Source organism: Boleophthalmus pectinirostris, unplaced genomic scaffold (genome assembly GCF_026225935.1).
Source record: "Boleophthalmus pectinirostris isolate CB_2022bp ecotype Guang Dong unplaced genomic scaffold, ASM2622593v1 HiC_scaffold_6, whole genome shotgun sequence".
NCBI classification, from domain to species: Eukaryota; Metazoa; Chordata; class Actinopteri; order Gobiiformes; family Gobiidae; genus Boleophthalmus; species Boleophthalmus pectinirostris.
In genome coordinates, this window is record NW_026571447.1 from 10,912,755 (window position 1) to 10,929,312 (window position 16,558).

Consider the following 16,558-nt stretch of genomic DNA (forward strand, 5'->3'; position numbering starts at 1 on the left):
CATTTTGCTTACGGTTTAAACATCCATTCTAAACAACAGAGGTATAGTTATATAATAAAAATTGTGTACATTAGACAAGCTTTGGCCCTTGTCGACTGTGTGAGATAACATTTATGTAATTACCAGGCAAATTATCAACTTCACCAAAATAGATTAAATGGGGAAAACTACGCAAACTGAATATCATTTTGCTTAATATGTGTAAATCAAAAGTGTAGTCGAGCTTGTTCAATGCACTTTAAATGTAGCTGGCACCCTGTAGCATTTAAAAATTCCTAACCTTGTTTTATTGTATGGTTTAATTTTTTTCCTCTATATTTTTAGATTCACCGAGAAACACCACAGTTTCAGTACATTATTTCAAACCAATACAAGAGAGTCATAATATGTCAGTGAGCTGCAGCAGTGACGCCAACCCAGCTGTACAGCACTACCACTGGTATAAAACTGATGGAGGAACTCACACTCTGATAGGAAACTCATCTGTTTTAAACATGAAAGCTGCAAGAGATACTACTGCTATTTTCTGTCAGGCTCAGAATGAACTTGGGTCTGATCTCTCAACTGTTACTCAGATAGATGTGCACTGTATGTATTTTTGTTGGTCTCCTTGCTGCATTTTTCAACTGCCTATAATTTCATACAGTTTTATTTTTATAATTCACAGATCAACCTTCAAACACCAGAGTGACAGTGAGTCCCTTTGGTCCAGTGACAGAACACAGTAATCTGTCACTGAGCTGCAGCAGTGACGCCAACCCAGCTGTACAACACTACCACTGGTACAAAACTGATGGAGGAACTCACACTCTGATCGGAAACTCATCTGTCTTAAACATGAAAGCTTCAAGAGACACTACAGCTATTTTTTGTGAAGCTCAGAATGGCGTTGGGACTGATCACTCCACCATCTATGAGCTGGATGTACAGTGTATGTATATTTGCAAATTCTATTCCTGCATTATAATGTCTTTTAGTCAAATAATGCAATGCTGGGAGTATTTTTATATACAAAAATAGAAAATATACAAAACTGAGTTTTACAGTAAAAAGCAAATTAAGATGTTTTCTTGTTTCTTCAGAACACTGCTCCCTTCTGGAATAATCAATAATAATAACGTGTCATGCAGAAAAATATTCTCAAAAATCTTTGCGTTATTCAGAGCAAACTATTCTCACCGCTGATTAGCAGTGCAGAGTGCTTTTGTTCGCCGTCCGTTTCACTAGCAAGGACCACGCCTTGACAGTGGAATACGATAAGATATGTATTGATGGTGGATAGATGTGATGGCTTGGGGGAGACTCAGGGTGGGGGCTCCGTCTCCAATCCAAAATGGTGACCCAGCTGAATCAGAACCCCCCCTCCTTAAAGATGACGTTTTCGGGCTGAAGAATGGGCAAAACACACAGGGGGGAGGGAGGGGGTCGAGAGAGCTGACAGACGGTGTTGCTGGGATAGGCCGTATAAATGGGGCATCTGGGTAATTGAAGGTGTGGTTGAGATAAGCCGTGGTTAACTGGAGAGGAATTTGAAGTGTGGTCCAGCTCCTGACTCTCAGTTCATCATATTAATTCTTAATATTGTGATAGTATCGGGTTTATGGGTCACAAACCCGCCTATAAAAGGGGCGCTATGCACTACGCTCGCCCTCCCTCCTGAACTCCGACCGCTGACGTCGCACGCTGGCGGAGCCAAGCTGTCATGGCCGCAAGACGCGAGGCCCCGAGTGGACCACGTTTAGGCGCACTAAGTTTACTGTTGCAAGGTGTTCAGCGCAGTAATTGCGGAGAGTGTGCGGGCATCGTGGGGCGTTTGTGTCTCGGCGCTGGGCGGTCCTTTGCGTGTTTGGGTGGCGTGCCGCGGTGAATTCTACTCGGCTCCTGCTGGCGGGAAGCCTCCCCTTTTCTCTTTTTATTTCTCCGTGTACCTGGTCTGTTCGGTGGTCGTGGCCCTTGGTGAAAGGACTCGCTTTCTGAAGTCTTCGTCTTGTGGGAAGCGCTATTGCGAGGCGCGATATTGACTGTGATAATGGTCCTAAGGTCATTCCAAGCAACGAGGCCATGCGACCCAGTGGACAATGAACGCACAGGACTGGTCGAGGATGTATGTGATTAACCCTTTGCAAAAATGGATAATAAATTCAATGTAAAGTATATTCAAGTCTCATGCCATATTCCGTCAACGAACCTGTGTGTCCATAGTGGGTGGGGGAAAACATTGTGTCCTGGTGTTACCAGGTGGCGTTGTTGGCAACTTTACTACCTTGAACTACATTTACAATTAGGCCCCTCTGCTACAATATGATTAATTCTTTCGAGTATTTAACAGAGAAAGAGGGAGATACATTGGAGATACATTATTGATCCCAAGGGAAATTCAAGCTTTCCTGCAGCAACGTTTACACTGTATTTCTCAGTGGCCTTTGTATCTCAGTCAAAGGTCTCAGTGCAGTTTAAGAGGAGGACTGGTCAGGTAGGGTGAGCAGATCTGTGAAAGGGCAGTTTGAGGAGAGAAAGAGCTGAAAGTGTCCCTCCTCTGTGTCCTGCAGCAGAGGCCAGGAGGAGCCAGGGGAACACAACAGGAAAAGGCCTCATTCTTACTCCACTCTGGTGGTTGGTTAGTTCCTCTGGAAGATCTTGCAGTATTTCTTCTGGAAGGCCTTCTGCCACATTTGGTGTAAAAAGCCTGTAGCATCTCAAACATCCTTAACTCCTTACTTATGTCCTTCTTGCACCACGTCCATGGATAAGGGAAAAACAAACAGATTTTACATAACCCAACAGTCCCTTGTGTCCTTTGAACCGCACGTGTTACACTTCTTAGTTGGTCAAAATCCCATGATATGATGTTAAAAACTGACCTCAACAAAACAAAAACTTTCAATAAGTGTTCAGTGTGTGAACCAGGTAGCCACAAATGCAGCCAACCACTCTGTAAGCATGTTTTATCTAAATTGTTTGAAATCAAGAGTTGTTATTATTATTAGGGTGTCAAATTATCGCGTTAATTGCGATTAATTAATTACAGTCATATTTAGCGCGTTATGTTTTTTTAATTGCGTTAATCTAATTTTTAATCTCTAACTTTAGTGTTTCTGTATGCGAGTTGCTTTATTATAAAACCTGTTTTTATGTGTTGTTGGGACAATAACACACACACAAAAAAACACATTTATAAATTTTTTTTTTTTCGGTAATTCCACTCATTGCCGGAAACCCACACAAAACGCGCGCAGTAACAGCGATGTAAACGTCATGTTAAAGTTGGCGGCGTCAGGCACAATGGACGAGGTCAAAGAGCCAGTAGAACAGAGGCAGCAGTGCACAGGTAAAAACACATTTGTGTCCTGGAAATTATTCTCCCGACGTGAAATATAAAAGAAAATAACTATTATAATATTGCCTACAACTTAAATGTCACTGGTGAAAACAACCTGCATAGGCTCATGATGTCTGCACTACTGTCCTATAGTGACCTGCCACATGAGGGGACACGCACACAAACACACACAAACACACACAAACACACACACACCTTCATCATCGTCATTAACCTGAGAACGCGCGGACCACGTTTCCTTCCGTAGTTACTGCGCGGACACCGACGTGCTCCCGTGAGCCGCGTGTGGATCGTGTTTTCTCGCGTACGCGGCGTAAACCGCGCTTCCTCCTGTGCGCCTCTAAACCAGAACTAACACCAAGACTAAAACCGGGACTAATCCAGTCCAGGACTAAACCAGAACTAAACCAGGACTAAACCAGAACTAAAACCAGAACTAAAACTAGGTCTAAACCAGGACTAAACCAGAACTAAAACCAGAACTAAAACCAGAACTAAAACCAGGACTAAACCAGGACTAAACCAGAACTAAAGCCAGAACTAAAACCAGGTCTAAACCAGGACTAAACAAGGACCAAACCAGAACTAACACCAGGACTAAAACCAGGATTAATCCATTCCAGGACTAAACTAGGACTAAAGTAGGACTAAAGCAGGTCTAAACCAGGACTAAAACCAGTGATCTCATATATAAAGCATTTCTCTATCAATAATATTTTTAACATGGTTAAGGAAAGACTGGACTTTTTATTGTCTTTAAGTAGACAAAAGTTATTATGTTCAGATTTCCTCGTCTTTGCTACTTTACAGCAAACAGTTTCTTATTCATGGAGACTTGGGCTCAACAGCCAAATTGGAAGAGATTTGTTAAACAATAAATGACTTTATAAAGTCACTTTTTTTTGTTCTATATCAGTCTTTTGATCTGCCACAATAATGTAATAATGAATTTAAATGAAAATACCTCAAATTGAAGGCTTTTCTCAGCAATTTTTAGGTGAGATTAAAATGAGATTAATTAGATTAATTAATTACAGATCATAATTAATTAATCTCTCAATTTTTTTAATCGCATGACAGCACTAATTATTATTAGTTATATTAGTCTCTCTCAGTTCATTGTGTTCATCTTTCACAGATCCACCCCAAAACACCACAGTCACAGTGCAGCCTAGTGGTCCAGTGGAAGAATATAACAATGTGACTTTAACCTGCCACAGTGAAGCCAACCCGTCTGTAAAACATTACCACTGGTATAAAGATGATAATGGAACTCACACTCTGATTGGACACTCAGCGGTGTTGAACATTAAAGTCTCTAAAGATACAACTAGAGTTTTCTGTGAAACTCTGAATGATCTTGGAACTGATCGCTCTTCACTCACTCAACTACCTGTTAAGTGTACGTATTTTTCAATTTCTATTTTTAAACTAAATTGAGACCAGAACTAAATCTAGTCAATGTCTAAATCGTTAATTTCCTTTCCCAAAGACAAACCTTCAGACACCAGAGTGACAGTGAACCCCGCTGGTCCAGTGACAGAACACAGTAATATTATATTAAACTGCAGCAGTGATGCCAACCCAGCTGTACAGCACTACCACTGGTATAAAACTGATGGACGAAATCACACTCTGATCGGAAACTCATCTGTTTTAAACATGAAAGCCTCCAGAGATACTACTGCTATTTTCTGTCAGGCTCAGAATGAACTTGGGACTGAGAACTCTACTGTCACTGAGTTGGATGTACAGTGTATGTGTTTTCCCTCATTTAAAATATGCTACATGTATTGATATTGTCCATGACATGACTGTTTATTGTATCATCTACAGTCCCTCCACAGATCGTGAGCTCTTCAAACTGCACTATAGACTCGGCCCAGATGAGGTGTGTGTGTGAGACTGAGGGGAACCCCATTCCCCTGATACAGTGGAGTTTTCCAGGAGTCTCTCCAAACATCTCCATCATCAGTGAGCCTCTGAGTGACAGAGCTCTAAGAAGTGTCCTCACTGTTATTAAACCTCAGTGGAAAGATCTAGTCACTTTGGTCTGTCGCAGCAGCAACTCGCTTGGATCTGACACACAGCAACTTTATGGCCACTCATTTAAACAAGCGTTTCAAGGAGCAGGTTAGTTGTTCTATCACATTTGATTATACTAAATATATTAACATGATACTGATTTATTTAGGCAAAGCTCTAGGGGAATTTAAAGTGTTCCACAGTATGGCATTAAACAATACACCAGTAGATTGATTTCTTGATTTCAAATTTTCTATTTACTTTTTTACATATTATATTCATTGTTCATGTGTAGGAGCTGGAAAGGCAGTGACAAATCCACTTCTCGTGACCATTATTATAATTCTTCTGGCTTTGATAGGTGCGTTGCTGTACGTTATTAGGTAAGTACATGTGGTTATATATAAGATTGTAATTTTTTATTTTTAAGCTTTAATTGTAAAAGTGATTCATCTTAATATATTTCTTTCTGTAACATCAGTCTAAACAACACTAAGATAGCAAGATAATGTGAACAGATAAATATATTGTATAGGCTAGTTGTCATTAGAATATTTACGAAAATGTTTATTTCAACAAAATAATAGAAGACTGAAGTGAGAATATGTTGATTTTATAACCTGATCTGTTTGCTGGGCTACCATGTCTCTGGCTCATTGTCACACACTGACTGAAGTTTCAGACATGATGGAGTCCACATGTGTTTAAAAAGGGCACAAACATATATATTTATTCAAAACAAGGTCTAAAGCAAAATTTGTGACTACAATGTGGAGAGAAGAGGGAGGAGGTCTCCAGCAGTCAGTTTTAAAGACACATCTAGGTACTGCTAATTGGTCAGTCACTCCCACTCTTTGGACCCTGTAAGGGAGGCGAGAGGGCCAGCAGCACAATGCATAAACATGCACCCACAAAGCTCTAAGGCTGCAGTCATCACACTCTGTAGTTACTGTAGTAGAACCAAATAAGCCAGGGATTAAACAATGTTGAATGAACAATATTGTGTTATATTTTGTAGAACTCAAAAAGTCCGTCTTAATAAGCATCAGTCTCCTGATGTGGCTTTGGACCCGATACCACAGTCAAAGGAGGTACTTGTGAATGATGCACTATAATGGAAAAGTAGATGTTTTGAGATATTTATGTTTATTTGTTTTTTTATTTGTCTAAATTTCAGGTGTTGTCTGAGAATGTCAATGCAAATGAGGTGAGAGCAGAAGAGCAGTCAGAGCAATGCACCAAACAGTAATGAAGGGATGGCTTGACCCTTTACTTCACTGTGAACTGGAAGGTCAAACCAAGAAGAAGGTGCAAGTGGCTGCAGCTGACACACATCCACCATGCATCTCCCCCAGCTGGAGAAAGATGGGAGATAGAGGCAGATTTAGTGTTTCTGAAAAGCTGGCAGAATGTGAATAAGCCCAAGTTAAAGTTAATGACAGGGTTTCATACTTTTCTCATTATTACTTGTTTTGGTGGGAACAGTACTTGTGGTAAATGTGTACTATATTTTTTATATTAGTTAAATGGCAAAAAAGAAATAGAGCAGTAGCAGTGAGTTCTAAAATGTCATCAACACTGAAAATTCCATTCAAAATACAGAAGTATTTTTTGAGCAAGGAAGGCTTTTTTCCTGACAGTTAAACTGTTCATTTAATCAAATAAAGGTGTTGTCATTTATTTTTGTTATTCTAATCATAAATAAATAACATGAGATTACCTCTTTGTTTGTTATATTTGCTGCTCATGTCCAACCAGGAAGTAAAATTATAAAATTCACAGAATTTTATAATTTTGTAAAATCGAAAATATAATGATAGTGATATGATATAGTGAACTATATCTTACTAGTCTAACCTGTCATGCAATAGATCTTCCCTCTAAAATATATGTATTAAATATCTATTGCATTATTACACATACTATCATTATTTGTAGTAACAGTGTAATTGTGGTTTTATCACCATTTTACTAAAATAAAAATAATAAATGATTTGCACACCTACTCTTATCATTTATTATTGGTACATTAAAGTGCTATCTCTATTTCATTTGAACTTTCTAGGTATCTAAATGTCCACTGACTCCAGTTCACTTACCATTACTTCAAACCACATTACATTATTTGGCGTTGGTAGCAGGCTCATGGACTAAGAGTGTTTTCCTTACAATATTGATAGTACAGCTAAAATTACAATAATTTAACCATCTCCATGGTAATTACAAATACAAAGGGTACTTCTGTCTTCTTGAAAAAGGGGAATCATTTTTGTCATAATGCTGACATTTGCTTTTTGAAAATAAATACGTTTTGTGATTTCCCACATAAACTATATTGTAAAATGAGCGCTTGGTGACAATGAGACCCCTGTATGCTATTTGTAACTAATAATAGTAAAGCATTTCAGCATTCTGAAAGGTCACTCTTGGTCATTCGTGTTTCACTTCTCCCTCTGAAAAAAGCAGTTCTAAAGTCTATTCACATTGTGCAAACAAAGGATTTGTGTGTTATGTTCTGAGAAATGAGAACCCCAAGGCAGAGATGAAGACTGGTAAGTTTTAACAGTTTATGTACAGGATTTTTGCAGGCTGTGGTGACAGAGGCAGGCTGGAGGCAGTCTGGTCCAAGAACTGCAGCAGTGGCCTATAGCAAGATGACCTAAAGACAGATTTGCAGGTGAGTAAAATGCACTGGTACATATTAACACTGGACTTGGGAGAGCGGAGCACTACTGCAGAGAGATGGAATTATTTGGCAGTGAAGAGAAGGCAAAGTGGGGTCTTCTCCATCTGATCCTGAATGAGCTGTAGGTGTACCACTCGGCTGCAGGAAGCTCCACGCTCCCATCACACACCAGCTCTACAGAGAAAACACATAAGGGGAGCAGGAACAAGCAAAAGGCATCAAACTCTAACATCGTGAGAGCTATACGAGCAAGATCACATTTATAAATATACTTCCTTCCTCTGGTGTAAAAGTCACAGAGGGAAACTGTCAGGGACTTCTAGGCCTTCACAGAAGGCAAAAATATTTCAGCACTTATATAGTGCTTATCAAACTTTTCATAAATAAGAAAATCAATGTCCTGTGTTCAGAAAACTACAGTGTCCAATTTGGTTTGATTTGGTGTCGCTTTGGGGTAACACGTTCAAAACAGCTCACTCATTTACTTGGCTTTCAGACAGCAAGCAGAGGGCCCTATCATCAGCATAACCCTAACCAATCAGATTATCTCCTAGCATTTGACTGACAGGCAGAAACCAGTGCTTGTACATTGATTTAGTCCCGCCCACTCCTGTGTAATGACTAGAGTGACCTCCAGCTGGTGCCTCATTGTTTTGCTTGTATTTAAAGTTTAGTTTTTGATTACTGGATTGTATCTAATGATAGTCTATATAGATGTTATTGCTTTGTCTGAAATGCCTCACAGTATGGTATTACATTGTCTCACACTATGGTATTGCACAGATCAAGTTACAGATCAGATCTGTGGAGAGGAGATCCGACTTACAATCAAAATGCTGGCTTTTGTAGGTCATAAAACCACCCATAATTGAATAAATTTGAGGAAGAGCTGTTTAATATCGTACTGTGTCATACAGGTAAGAGCAATGACATAACCACAGAAACAAGGTGATGGACCTCCAACCAAAAAGTAACACAGTGTACCTTTAAGTTTGGTTTTGGTCCACTGGAGCTAAAGTAAAGAGCTGAATTATCACAGGATATGATACATGCAAAATAGCTTCTCAGTTCTGTAAATGGTGAGAAAAATAACAGTTTACCAGAAACAGACATTGCACCTTGCCCAGTGGCCCAGGTGGGGTGATATCAGAACTTCCCCAGTTTCTATGTCAACATTTGCCTTAAAGAGAGTTCTGGAGAGACCACTGTAAGTACCCAGACATTTATTATAAAATATGATTCTAATTCTAATTCTCATTCTAATATTATTACTATACAAATCCTATATAAATGGTAGGTTGCAGTTATTTTAATGTCTGCCTTCTGAAATGTCTACTATACAAAGAGTTGTTCAATTGCCGGGTTAAAGTAAATTTGGGCATCTGACTCACTGAATTAGTTTGATTAAAAATTCAAATGTTTTATAGAATTTTAGATTGCTCCAGGAATATTTTTTACAGCATGAGCAGAAAATGATATTACTTTCACTGTCTCTGCAGTAAATTTAATTAATGAGGGAAAAAACAATTGTCATGCAATTAATATATCATTTTAAAAGATTCTGGCCACAGTGAGCTTTTAGCGACGTTAGAGTGTTGTTAATTTATATATAAAAAAACATGCTTGGAGTTGTGTTTTGTATCATTCACACACAGTTGCATAACCATTTATTATTAGTTTGTCTACATCTATATCGAAGTGCTTGTTATGTGATGTAGTGATAGTTTTCTACTTTGAACTTTTGTTTTGTAGAGACTGGTAATTCCAGATCTGAAATTCTGGATGATGGAAGATGAGTAAAGATGTGTAGAGTTTAAAAACACAGTGGAGCACATCCTGTGTTATCACCAGTGTTGGGAGTAACGCATTATAAAAGTAATGTATTACAGTAATGCGTTGATTTTTGCTGTAACGCAGTAATGTAAGGCATTACAGGGGAAAAAATTTTAATATTTTACTCGGTACAAATGTGAATAACGCGCGTTACAATGCTTTTTTAACCTGGATTGAAGTGGTGGGTTTTCCAGAACTCTACGCTGTTTAGACCTGGTTTAGACCTGGGTCACTTCTGGTTTAGACCTGGTTTACAGTTGTCCCTCGCTCTAACACGGTTCACTTTTTGCGGTCTCACTGTTTCGCTGATTTTTTATTTATTTTTTTGAAAATACGAAACGTTCTTGCACTGACAAAGGCTCCTGCGCTCACACCCAAAAGACAGAGGACGATGCAAACCATCGCACAAAAAGTTGGACTTCTGGACACGTTGAAGGAAGGTAGAAGTTACGTGCTGTAGCAGAGTTTTGCACCGGGTCTTGTACCCGCAAATAGTTGCTGAAATCAGGACCGCGAGCCCCCGCATCAGAGGGTCTGTAAAGCGCGATCGGGCGACTGCCGCTCTTACCTCCATGAGGTGCGGAGCAAAGCCAGTCCTTTCTCCTGCGGTCTCCTTCGAGCCCGTCCTGACAGTGAGTCCTGTTTTAGTCCTAGTTCAGTTCTGGTTTAGTCCTCCTCTTCAGTCCTGGAATCAGTCTGAGGTTAGTCCTGTTATAGTCCTGGTTTAGTCCTGGTTCAGCTCTGGTTTAGTCCTGGTTTAGACCTTGTTTAGTCCTGGTTCAGTCCATATACGGCTCAAAAGTTCAGCTTTTTCGCAGTTATTTTGGTGAGAGTAACTTAAAGTAATGCAATAGTAATGTAATGCCTTACATTTTAAATACAGTAATATTGTAATGTAACGAATTACTTTGAAATGACAGTAATAAGTAATAAATAACACATTATAGTTTTAAAGTAACTTGCCCAACAGTGGTTATCACATGACATGATACCACAAGTTCCCCCTTGAACTGCCACCTTACCGTGGTGGGGGAGGAGCAGTGTGGTTTTCGTCCCAGTTGTGGAACACTGGACCAGCTCTACACTCTGCATCGGGTGCTTAAAGGTTCATGGGAATTTGCCCAACCAGTCCACATGTGCTTTGTGGATCTGGAAAAGGCATGCGACCATGTCCGTCGTGGTGCCCTGTGGGGGGTGCTCTGCTAGTATGGGGTCCGGGGCCCTTTGCTAAGTGCTGTCCGGTCCCTGTATGACTGATGCAGGAGTTGTGTTCGCATTGCCGTCAGTAAGTCAGACCTGTTCCCAGTGCATGTTGGACTCTGCCGGGCTTCCCTTTGTCACCGGTTTTGTTCATTGTGTTTATATGGACAGAATTTGTAGGCGCAGTCAGGGGCCGGAGGGTGTCTGAGGAGTTCAAGTATCTGGTACAGTGTCTCCAATGATGCGGTCACTGTATCGGACCATTGTGGTGAGGAGGGAGCTGAGCTGAAAGGCAAAGCTCTCAATTTACCTGTCAATCTACATCCCTCCCCTCACCTACAGTCATGGGCTTTGGGTAATGACAGATAGGACAAGATTGCGGATACAAGAAATTAGTTTCCTCCACAGGGTGGCTGGGTGTTCCCTTAGAAATAGAGTGAGGAGCGCAGTCATACGGGAGGAGCCTAGAGTAGAGCCGCTGCCCCTACATGTCTAGAGGAGCCAGTCGAAGTGGCCTGGGCATCTTTTCGGGATGCCTCTTGGATGCCTCCCTGGGGACGGGCACGCCCCACTGGAAGGAGGCCACAGGAACCCAGGACACACTGGAGGGACTATGTCTCTGAGCTGACCTGGGAAGGCTTCTGGGTTCCCCCTGAAAAACTGGAAGAACTGTGAGTGGAAAGGGAAGTCTGGGCCTTCCTTCTCAGACTGCTGCCTCTGTGACCCGGCCCCAGATAAAGCTGGAGAAAATGGATGAATGATATCACAAGGTGGAGCAGAGTGTTTTCCATTTGAGAAAAGATCTCAGCCTAAATATGCAGGGTTTGTGAGTTAAACATGTGTGACTGAAATAAAACATAACTTGAGGTATGTTTTTGATGAGGAAACAACATTGTAACATACATCAGGAAATGGCATAATATAGGTCCTTTAAATTGAAGAAAATCCCTTCATGACTCCAATAAGAAAATAATATTAGAAAATCTAATAAAAGAATTTCACACTGCCACCCAGCTAAGGCCAACAGAGCTCAGGGTGGAGTACCAAAAACTCTGCTTGTGGCTAGACATGATAAATGTAGAGCAAGAGAGACAACAGTGTCAGAATATAGCTGTTCAGTATTTAATATAATAAAATCTCAATTGGTTCAACATTTGGCTATTCTTTGGGATTCTGAGCCTCAATGGGGCTCACAGTTAAGTAGGTTAAAAAAAAAAATGTGTATCTGTATTTAACTGTACATGCACCACTGAATAGATGTTGATTATATTTTGTTTCTGTTAAATCAGATGTCTGCTCTGACAAATGTTCTCCTTGTGGGCTTCCTGCTGCACAGTGAGTGGTTGCTAAGAACAGCTTGATTATTAAAGCAATACAATATGTGCAATAGTTTGATCAAATTATTTCATTTCAGCTTGTGCTATCTTTATGACTTGTTTGTATAGGTGCCCATTGTAATGTCTTTAGTGTCACTCTGCCAAAACGAGTGGAGGCTGTGCGTGGATCCTGTTTGAGAATACCCTGCTCCTTTACAATCAGGGATGAGTATATTACAAACCTGAACAATAAATGTAGATCAGAATGGAGAGATGTCAGCAATGAACAGACAAAATACAATTCACAAGACCAACAACAGGAGACTTAACCCAGAAGAACTGCACCACAACAGTGTATAACATCACTGAGGACCAGGGGAAAGAAGCTAACTTTAGACTGGACTGTGGCAAACCTCTAATATGGACATTTAAAGATAAAACAATGAATATTAAAGTGAATGGTCTCTGCAGCATTCATTATTTTACAATATTAGGTATGTAATTATTTTACCTTACTAAGTTTTTTCTTCCAGAAGCTCCGCCCACCCCTACACTGACTCCGCCCTCTGTGAGTGTGAGTGAGGGGCAGTCAGTGAGTGTGCAGTGCTCTGTTCCTGTCCCGTGTCTGTCTCTCCCTCCCACTCTGACATGGAGCCCTGTCCTGGGGGACATTCAGGAGACTCTGCAGGAGCAACTGGACAAGACCTTTGTCAAAGTGTCCACTCTCACCTTCACTGCTTCTGACTATAAGACAAATCTATCATGCTCTGCAGTCTACAGCAGGGAAAATGACACACATGTGTTGTCTCCTAGTGCACAAATCACTGTTGATATTACATGTATGTTACCTGTTGTCAAGTATTTACAATTAAAATCATTTTAAAAGGCAATTTAATTTTTTTCTGAGCAATATCAGTGCTGCTAATACAAAATGTAATATGATATTTGTTTATGTTAAAGTGAATATAAGCTATGGTTGTGAAAAACTGAGAAAGAAATATGGATTATGCCTGATTTTTTTCTATCATCCTACTCAGATCAACCCAGAAACACCAGAGTGACAGTGAGTCCCTCTGGTCCACTGACAGAACACAGTAATCTGTCAGTGAGCTGCAGCAGTGATGCCAACCCAGCTGTACAGCACTACCACTGGTATAAAACTGATGGAGGAACTCACACTCTGATCGGAAACTCATCTGTTTTAAACATGAAAGCCTCCAGAGAATACTACTGCTATTTTCTGTCAGGCTCAGAATGAACTTGGGACTGAGAACTCTACTGTAGCTGAGCTGAATGTACTCTGTATGTGTTTTCAGTCATTTAATACATTACATGCATTGTATTTTTACATTCCATTCATTTCCATGAATATTTATTTCATCACTTATAGTCCCTCCACAGATTGTGAGCTCTTCAAACTGCACTATAGACTCAGTCAAGATGAGGTGTGTGTGTGAGACTGAGGGGAACCCCATTCCCCTGATACAGTGGAGTTTCCCAGGACTCTCTCCAAACATCTCCATCATCAGTGAGCCTCTGAGTGACAAAGCTATAAGAAGCGTCCTCACTGTTATTAACCCACAGTGGAGAGATCCAGTCACTTTGGTTTTTCACAGCAGAAACTCTCTGGGATCTGACAGACAAAGATTTGAACATGCGCTTAAATCTCCTGAAAAGCAAAAGGGTATTTGATTTTTTTCTGGTATCAACAGGCTGACATATTTGGTTGTTTTCATCTTGCAGTACATGCTTTTTGTTTGTAAAATAATGTTAACCTATAAATATAAATGCTTGTTTTCCCCAAACATTCCTTATGTCCTAACTTAGTTTTGTTTTTCTAATGACTTTTAGGACAAGAAGATGTGGTCACTCCATTGTTAATCGCGTCAACGTTCATTCTGATGGTGCTGGTGTTGGTGCTTTTCTGTGTGATCAGGTACTGAGGGTGTGGCTTTTTTCCATTTAGCACACATAGTCAAATTTTGCCCAGGCAAATTTGTTTATATAGCACATTTAAAACAACAAACATTGCAACAAAAACCACAAGCAGTAACACCAACGAAACACAGGGTCTCATTTATCGTAAGCGTTTGCTCATGTGTTAAACAGATAACCAAGCTAAAAGCAGAGCAAAAATCTGGTGCTACAACCTGACGCCAGAAGAGGAAATCACTTGTTTTGTCCTGGATGTATTTCAAAACTACAATCAAAAATGTATGCAGTCCCTTAGAAGCATTGTTGTACATGCGTTAAAGGGCCTATATTACTCAATTTTCTGTTATGTTTCCTCATCACAAACATACCTGGAGTTGTGTTTTGTTTCTTTCACACATGTTTAACATACATTTAGACTGAGTTCTTCTCTCAAACTGAAAACACTCTGTTCCACCTTGTGATCTCATGTGCTAACTCCACTTTGCTCCACTGTGTTTTTTAAAATCCATACATCTTCACTAGAATCATTTGGCATCATTTCATCTCTGGAATTGCCAGTCTCGATTGAACTAAAGGTAAAAGGAGCTGATGACATGAAAACTACCATTACGTGATATAACAAGGTGGAACAGAGCATTTTTGAGCTTTGAAGTAAAGAGACTACTAATAAAGAATTACTCAAACGTGTGTGAATGAAACAACACAACTCTAGGTGTATTTTTGATGAGGTAACAACATTATAACGTGGCTAAAAGCTCTCAAGGTTCAATTCTGTGTAATACAGGACCTTTAATCTCTATTTTGGTGCTTTCAGAACCCTGATTGTCCGGCATAATAAGCGCCAGTCTTCTCCAGAGACCACAGAGCAGTTGCCAGAGAACCAAGACAGTGGGGTTTACTCTGTGAACAGGATGAAAAAAAGCATCAAGAGGACGGAGCAAGAGGCCAGAAGTGATGCAGATCCCTCAGGCAGCTCCTACCTGAAAGAGCAGAGGAATATTGGGGGAGAAAACAGACAAATCATTATCAACAAGGAAGCAGAATGTGTATATGCTCAAGTTAAATTTAAACCCAAAACACATACTAACCAGTAGAGGACAATATAATAAAGTAAAACAGGAAAAGTGCTTGTGGTCAAATAATAAAATAAGGTTATTTTGTACAAAAAACATCTTGATCACACAGAACCATATTGCTTAAAACTTTTAGATGTACCTTAATAAGTGAGATCAGTGAAGAGTAGCTTTGTTATTACAGTTATAGAGCAATTGTACTTCTTTAAAAGTGCACTATGTAACTTTTCTGGTGGTGGGTATGTTACCTGCTTGTTTCCATGGAGATATTACAGCTTTGCCAGAAATATTTCAGTGTGGCATAAAACTTGTCTGTCTTGCATTTATTTAATTACAGTAGTTTTATTACCCAAAATTATCTTGAAAAATGTGCGTTCTTATTGTGAGGGGCTTGCCTCACCGTAGATTTGACCTGTAACTGGTGGCAACATCTGCTTGTGTCTATGCGGAGAATCAGGTACTATGGAACATTCAGCAAAGTGACATCTCCAAGCTGATGATGGACTCTCCACCAGAAAAGTCTCATAGTATATCTTTTAAATGACATAATATGTTCATTAATGTTGCTAATGTGCTGAAATATGCAGGTATCAAATGTTGACAATAATTATATTATGTGTGTGTGTAATGATGACTCAGTGTTGCAGATGTATTGTATAATAATCCATATAATAAATGCTTTAACAATACATTTTTATAAATATTATCATTTTCTATATTGTGACATCAGTCTAAGTCTGGTGGAAATCTACAAAGCTTTGATGCTGATGAAATGATGATTGATCCATTTACTCAGTCTGTGTTACAGGCCACGGCTGATCTAGGGAGGTTTAGGCAGGAACAATAATGCCTGTAAACTTCTGGGATGAGCTCCTATGCTCAGGGTATGATGATGTTAGATGTTTTGGCCTGAGAAGAATGTGCGCGGAGGACGGACCGCTCAGAACAACATATAACAAACCACACAGGATTCGAAGATTGGAAGAAAAAACAAATACAGTGAAAAGGCTCAACACAAGAGCCACAGAATTTCACCGCAGATAGATGCACTCACTTCAGCTTCATGCTTCATTACTTGCTTGGAACAAGGGTCCTGCTGAAGAGAAGACATATTACTCCCTAAAAACTGTTCCTCGGACGCACTTTGACT

General features: G+C 39.9%; 2 protein-coding genes across 5 annotated transcripts in view; both read left to right on the forward strand.

The window, feature by feature from the left end:
- Nucleotides 1-7,084, forward strand: part of LOC110162443 (B-cell receptor CD22-like) — a 29,905-nt gene extending 22,821 nt beyond the window's left edge. For both annotated transcript variants that reach the window (XM_055163853.1, XM_055163854.1), the window contains 8 exons: nucleotides 325-588; nucleotides 668-931; nucleotides 4,479-4,742; nucleotides 4,833-5,096; nucleotides 5,177-5,473; nucleotides 5,661-5,748; nucleotides 6,384-6,456; nucleotides 6,543-7,084. In XM_055163853.1, coding sequence (XP_055019828.1) covers nucleotides 325-588; nucleotides 668-931; nucleotides 4,479-4,742; nucleotides 4,833-5,096; nucleotides 5,177-5,473; nucleotides 5,661-5,748; nucleotides 6,384-6,456; nucleotides 6,543-6,614 — 1,586 coding nt within the window. In that variant the 3' untranslated portion in view covers nucleotides 6,615-7,084. The remainder of the gene's footprint in view (nucleotides 1-324; nucleotides 589-667; nucleotides 932-4,478; nucleotides 4,743-4,832; nucleotides 5,097-5,176; nucleotides 5,474-5,660; nucleotides 5,749-6,383; nucleotides 6,457-6,542) is intronic.
- Nucleotides 7,085-9,146: 2,062 nt separating this feature from the next.
- Nucleotides 9,147-16,097, forward strand: LOC129411898 (uncharacterized). Of its 3 annotated transcripts, XR_008633487.1 has the most exons (8): nucleotides 9,147-9,258; nucleotides 12,374-12,419; nucleotides 12,530-12,861; nucleotides 12,937-13,239; nucleotides 13,438-13,702; nucleotides 13,791-14,084; nucleotides 14,252-14,336; nucleotides 15,150-16,097. XR_008633487.1 is itself a non-coding variant. In XM_055164204.1 (7 exons), exons 5-7 carry the CDS (start codon nucleotides 13,841-13,843, stop codon nucleotides 15,427-15,429), a joined length of 609 nt encoding a protein of 202 aa, XP_055020179.1. In that variant the 5' UTR covers nucleotides 9,147-9,258; nucleotides 12,374-12,419; nucleotides 12,530-13,239; nucleotides 13,438-13,702; nucleotides 13,791-13,840; the 3' UTR covers nucleotides 15,430-16,097. The 3 variants fall into 3 exon arrangements, 2 of the variants coding, with proteins under 2 accessions (XP_055020179.1, XP_055020178.1); XM_055164204.1 differs by having other exon boundaries at nucleotides 12,530-13,239; XM_055164203.1 differs by having other exon boundaries at nucleotides 12,934-13,702.
- Nucleotides 16,098-16,558: the final 461 nt, after the last annotated feature.

Bases quoted from the DNA above. Each gene is read 5' to 3' on its own strand.
- LOC129411898 (XM_055164204.1), top strand. From the start codon at position 13,841: ATGAGGTGTGTGTGTGAGACTGAGGGGAACCCCATTCCCCTGATACAG. The intron at 14,085-14,251 runs GTATTTGATTTT...AATGACTTTTAG, and splicing joins ATCTCCTGAAAAGCAAAAGG to GACAAGAAGATGTGGTCACT. The intron at 14,337-15,149 runs GTACTGAGGGTG...TGGTGCTTTCAG, and splicing joins GTGCTTTTCTGTGTGATCAG to AACCCTGATTGTCCGGCATA.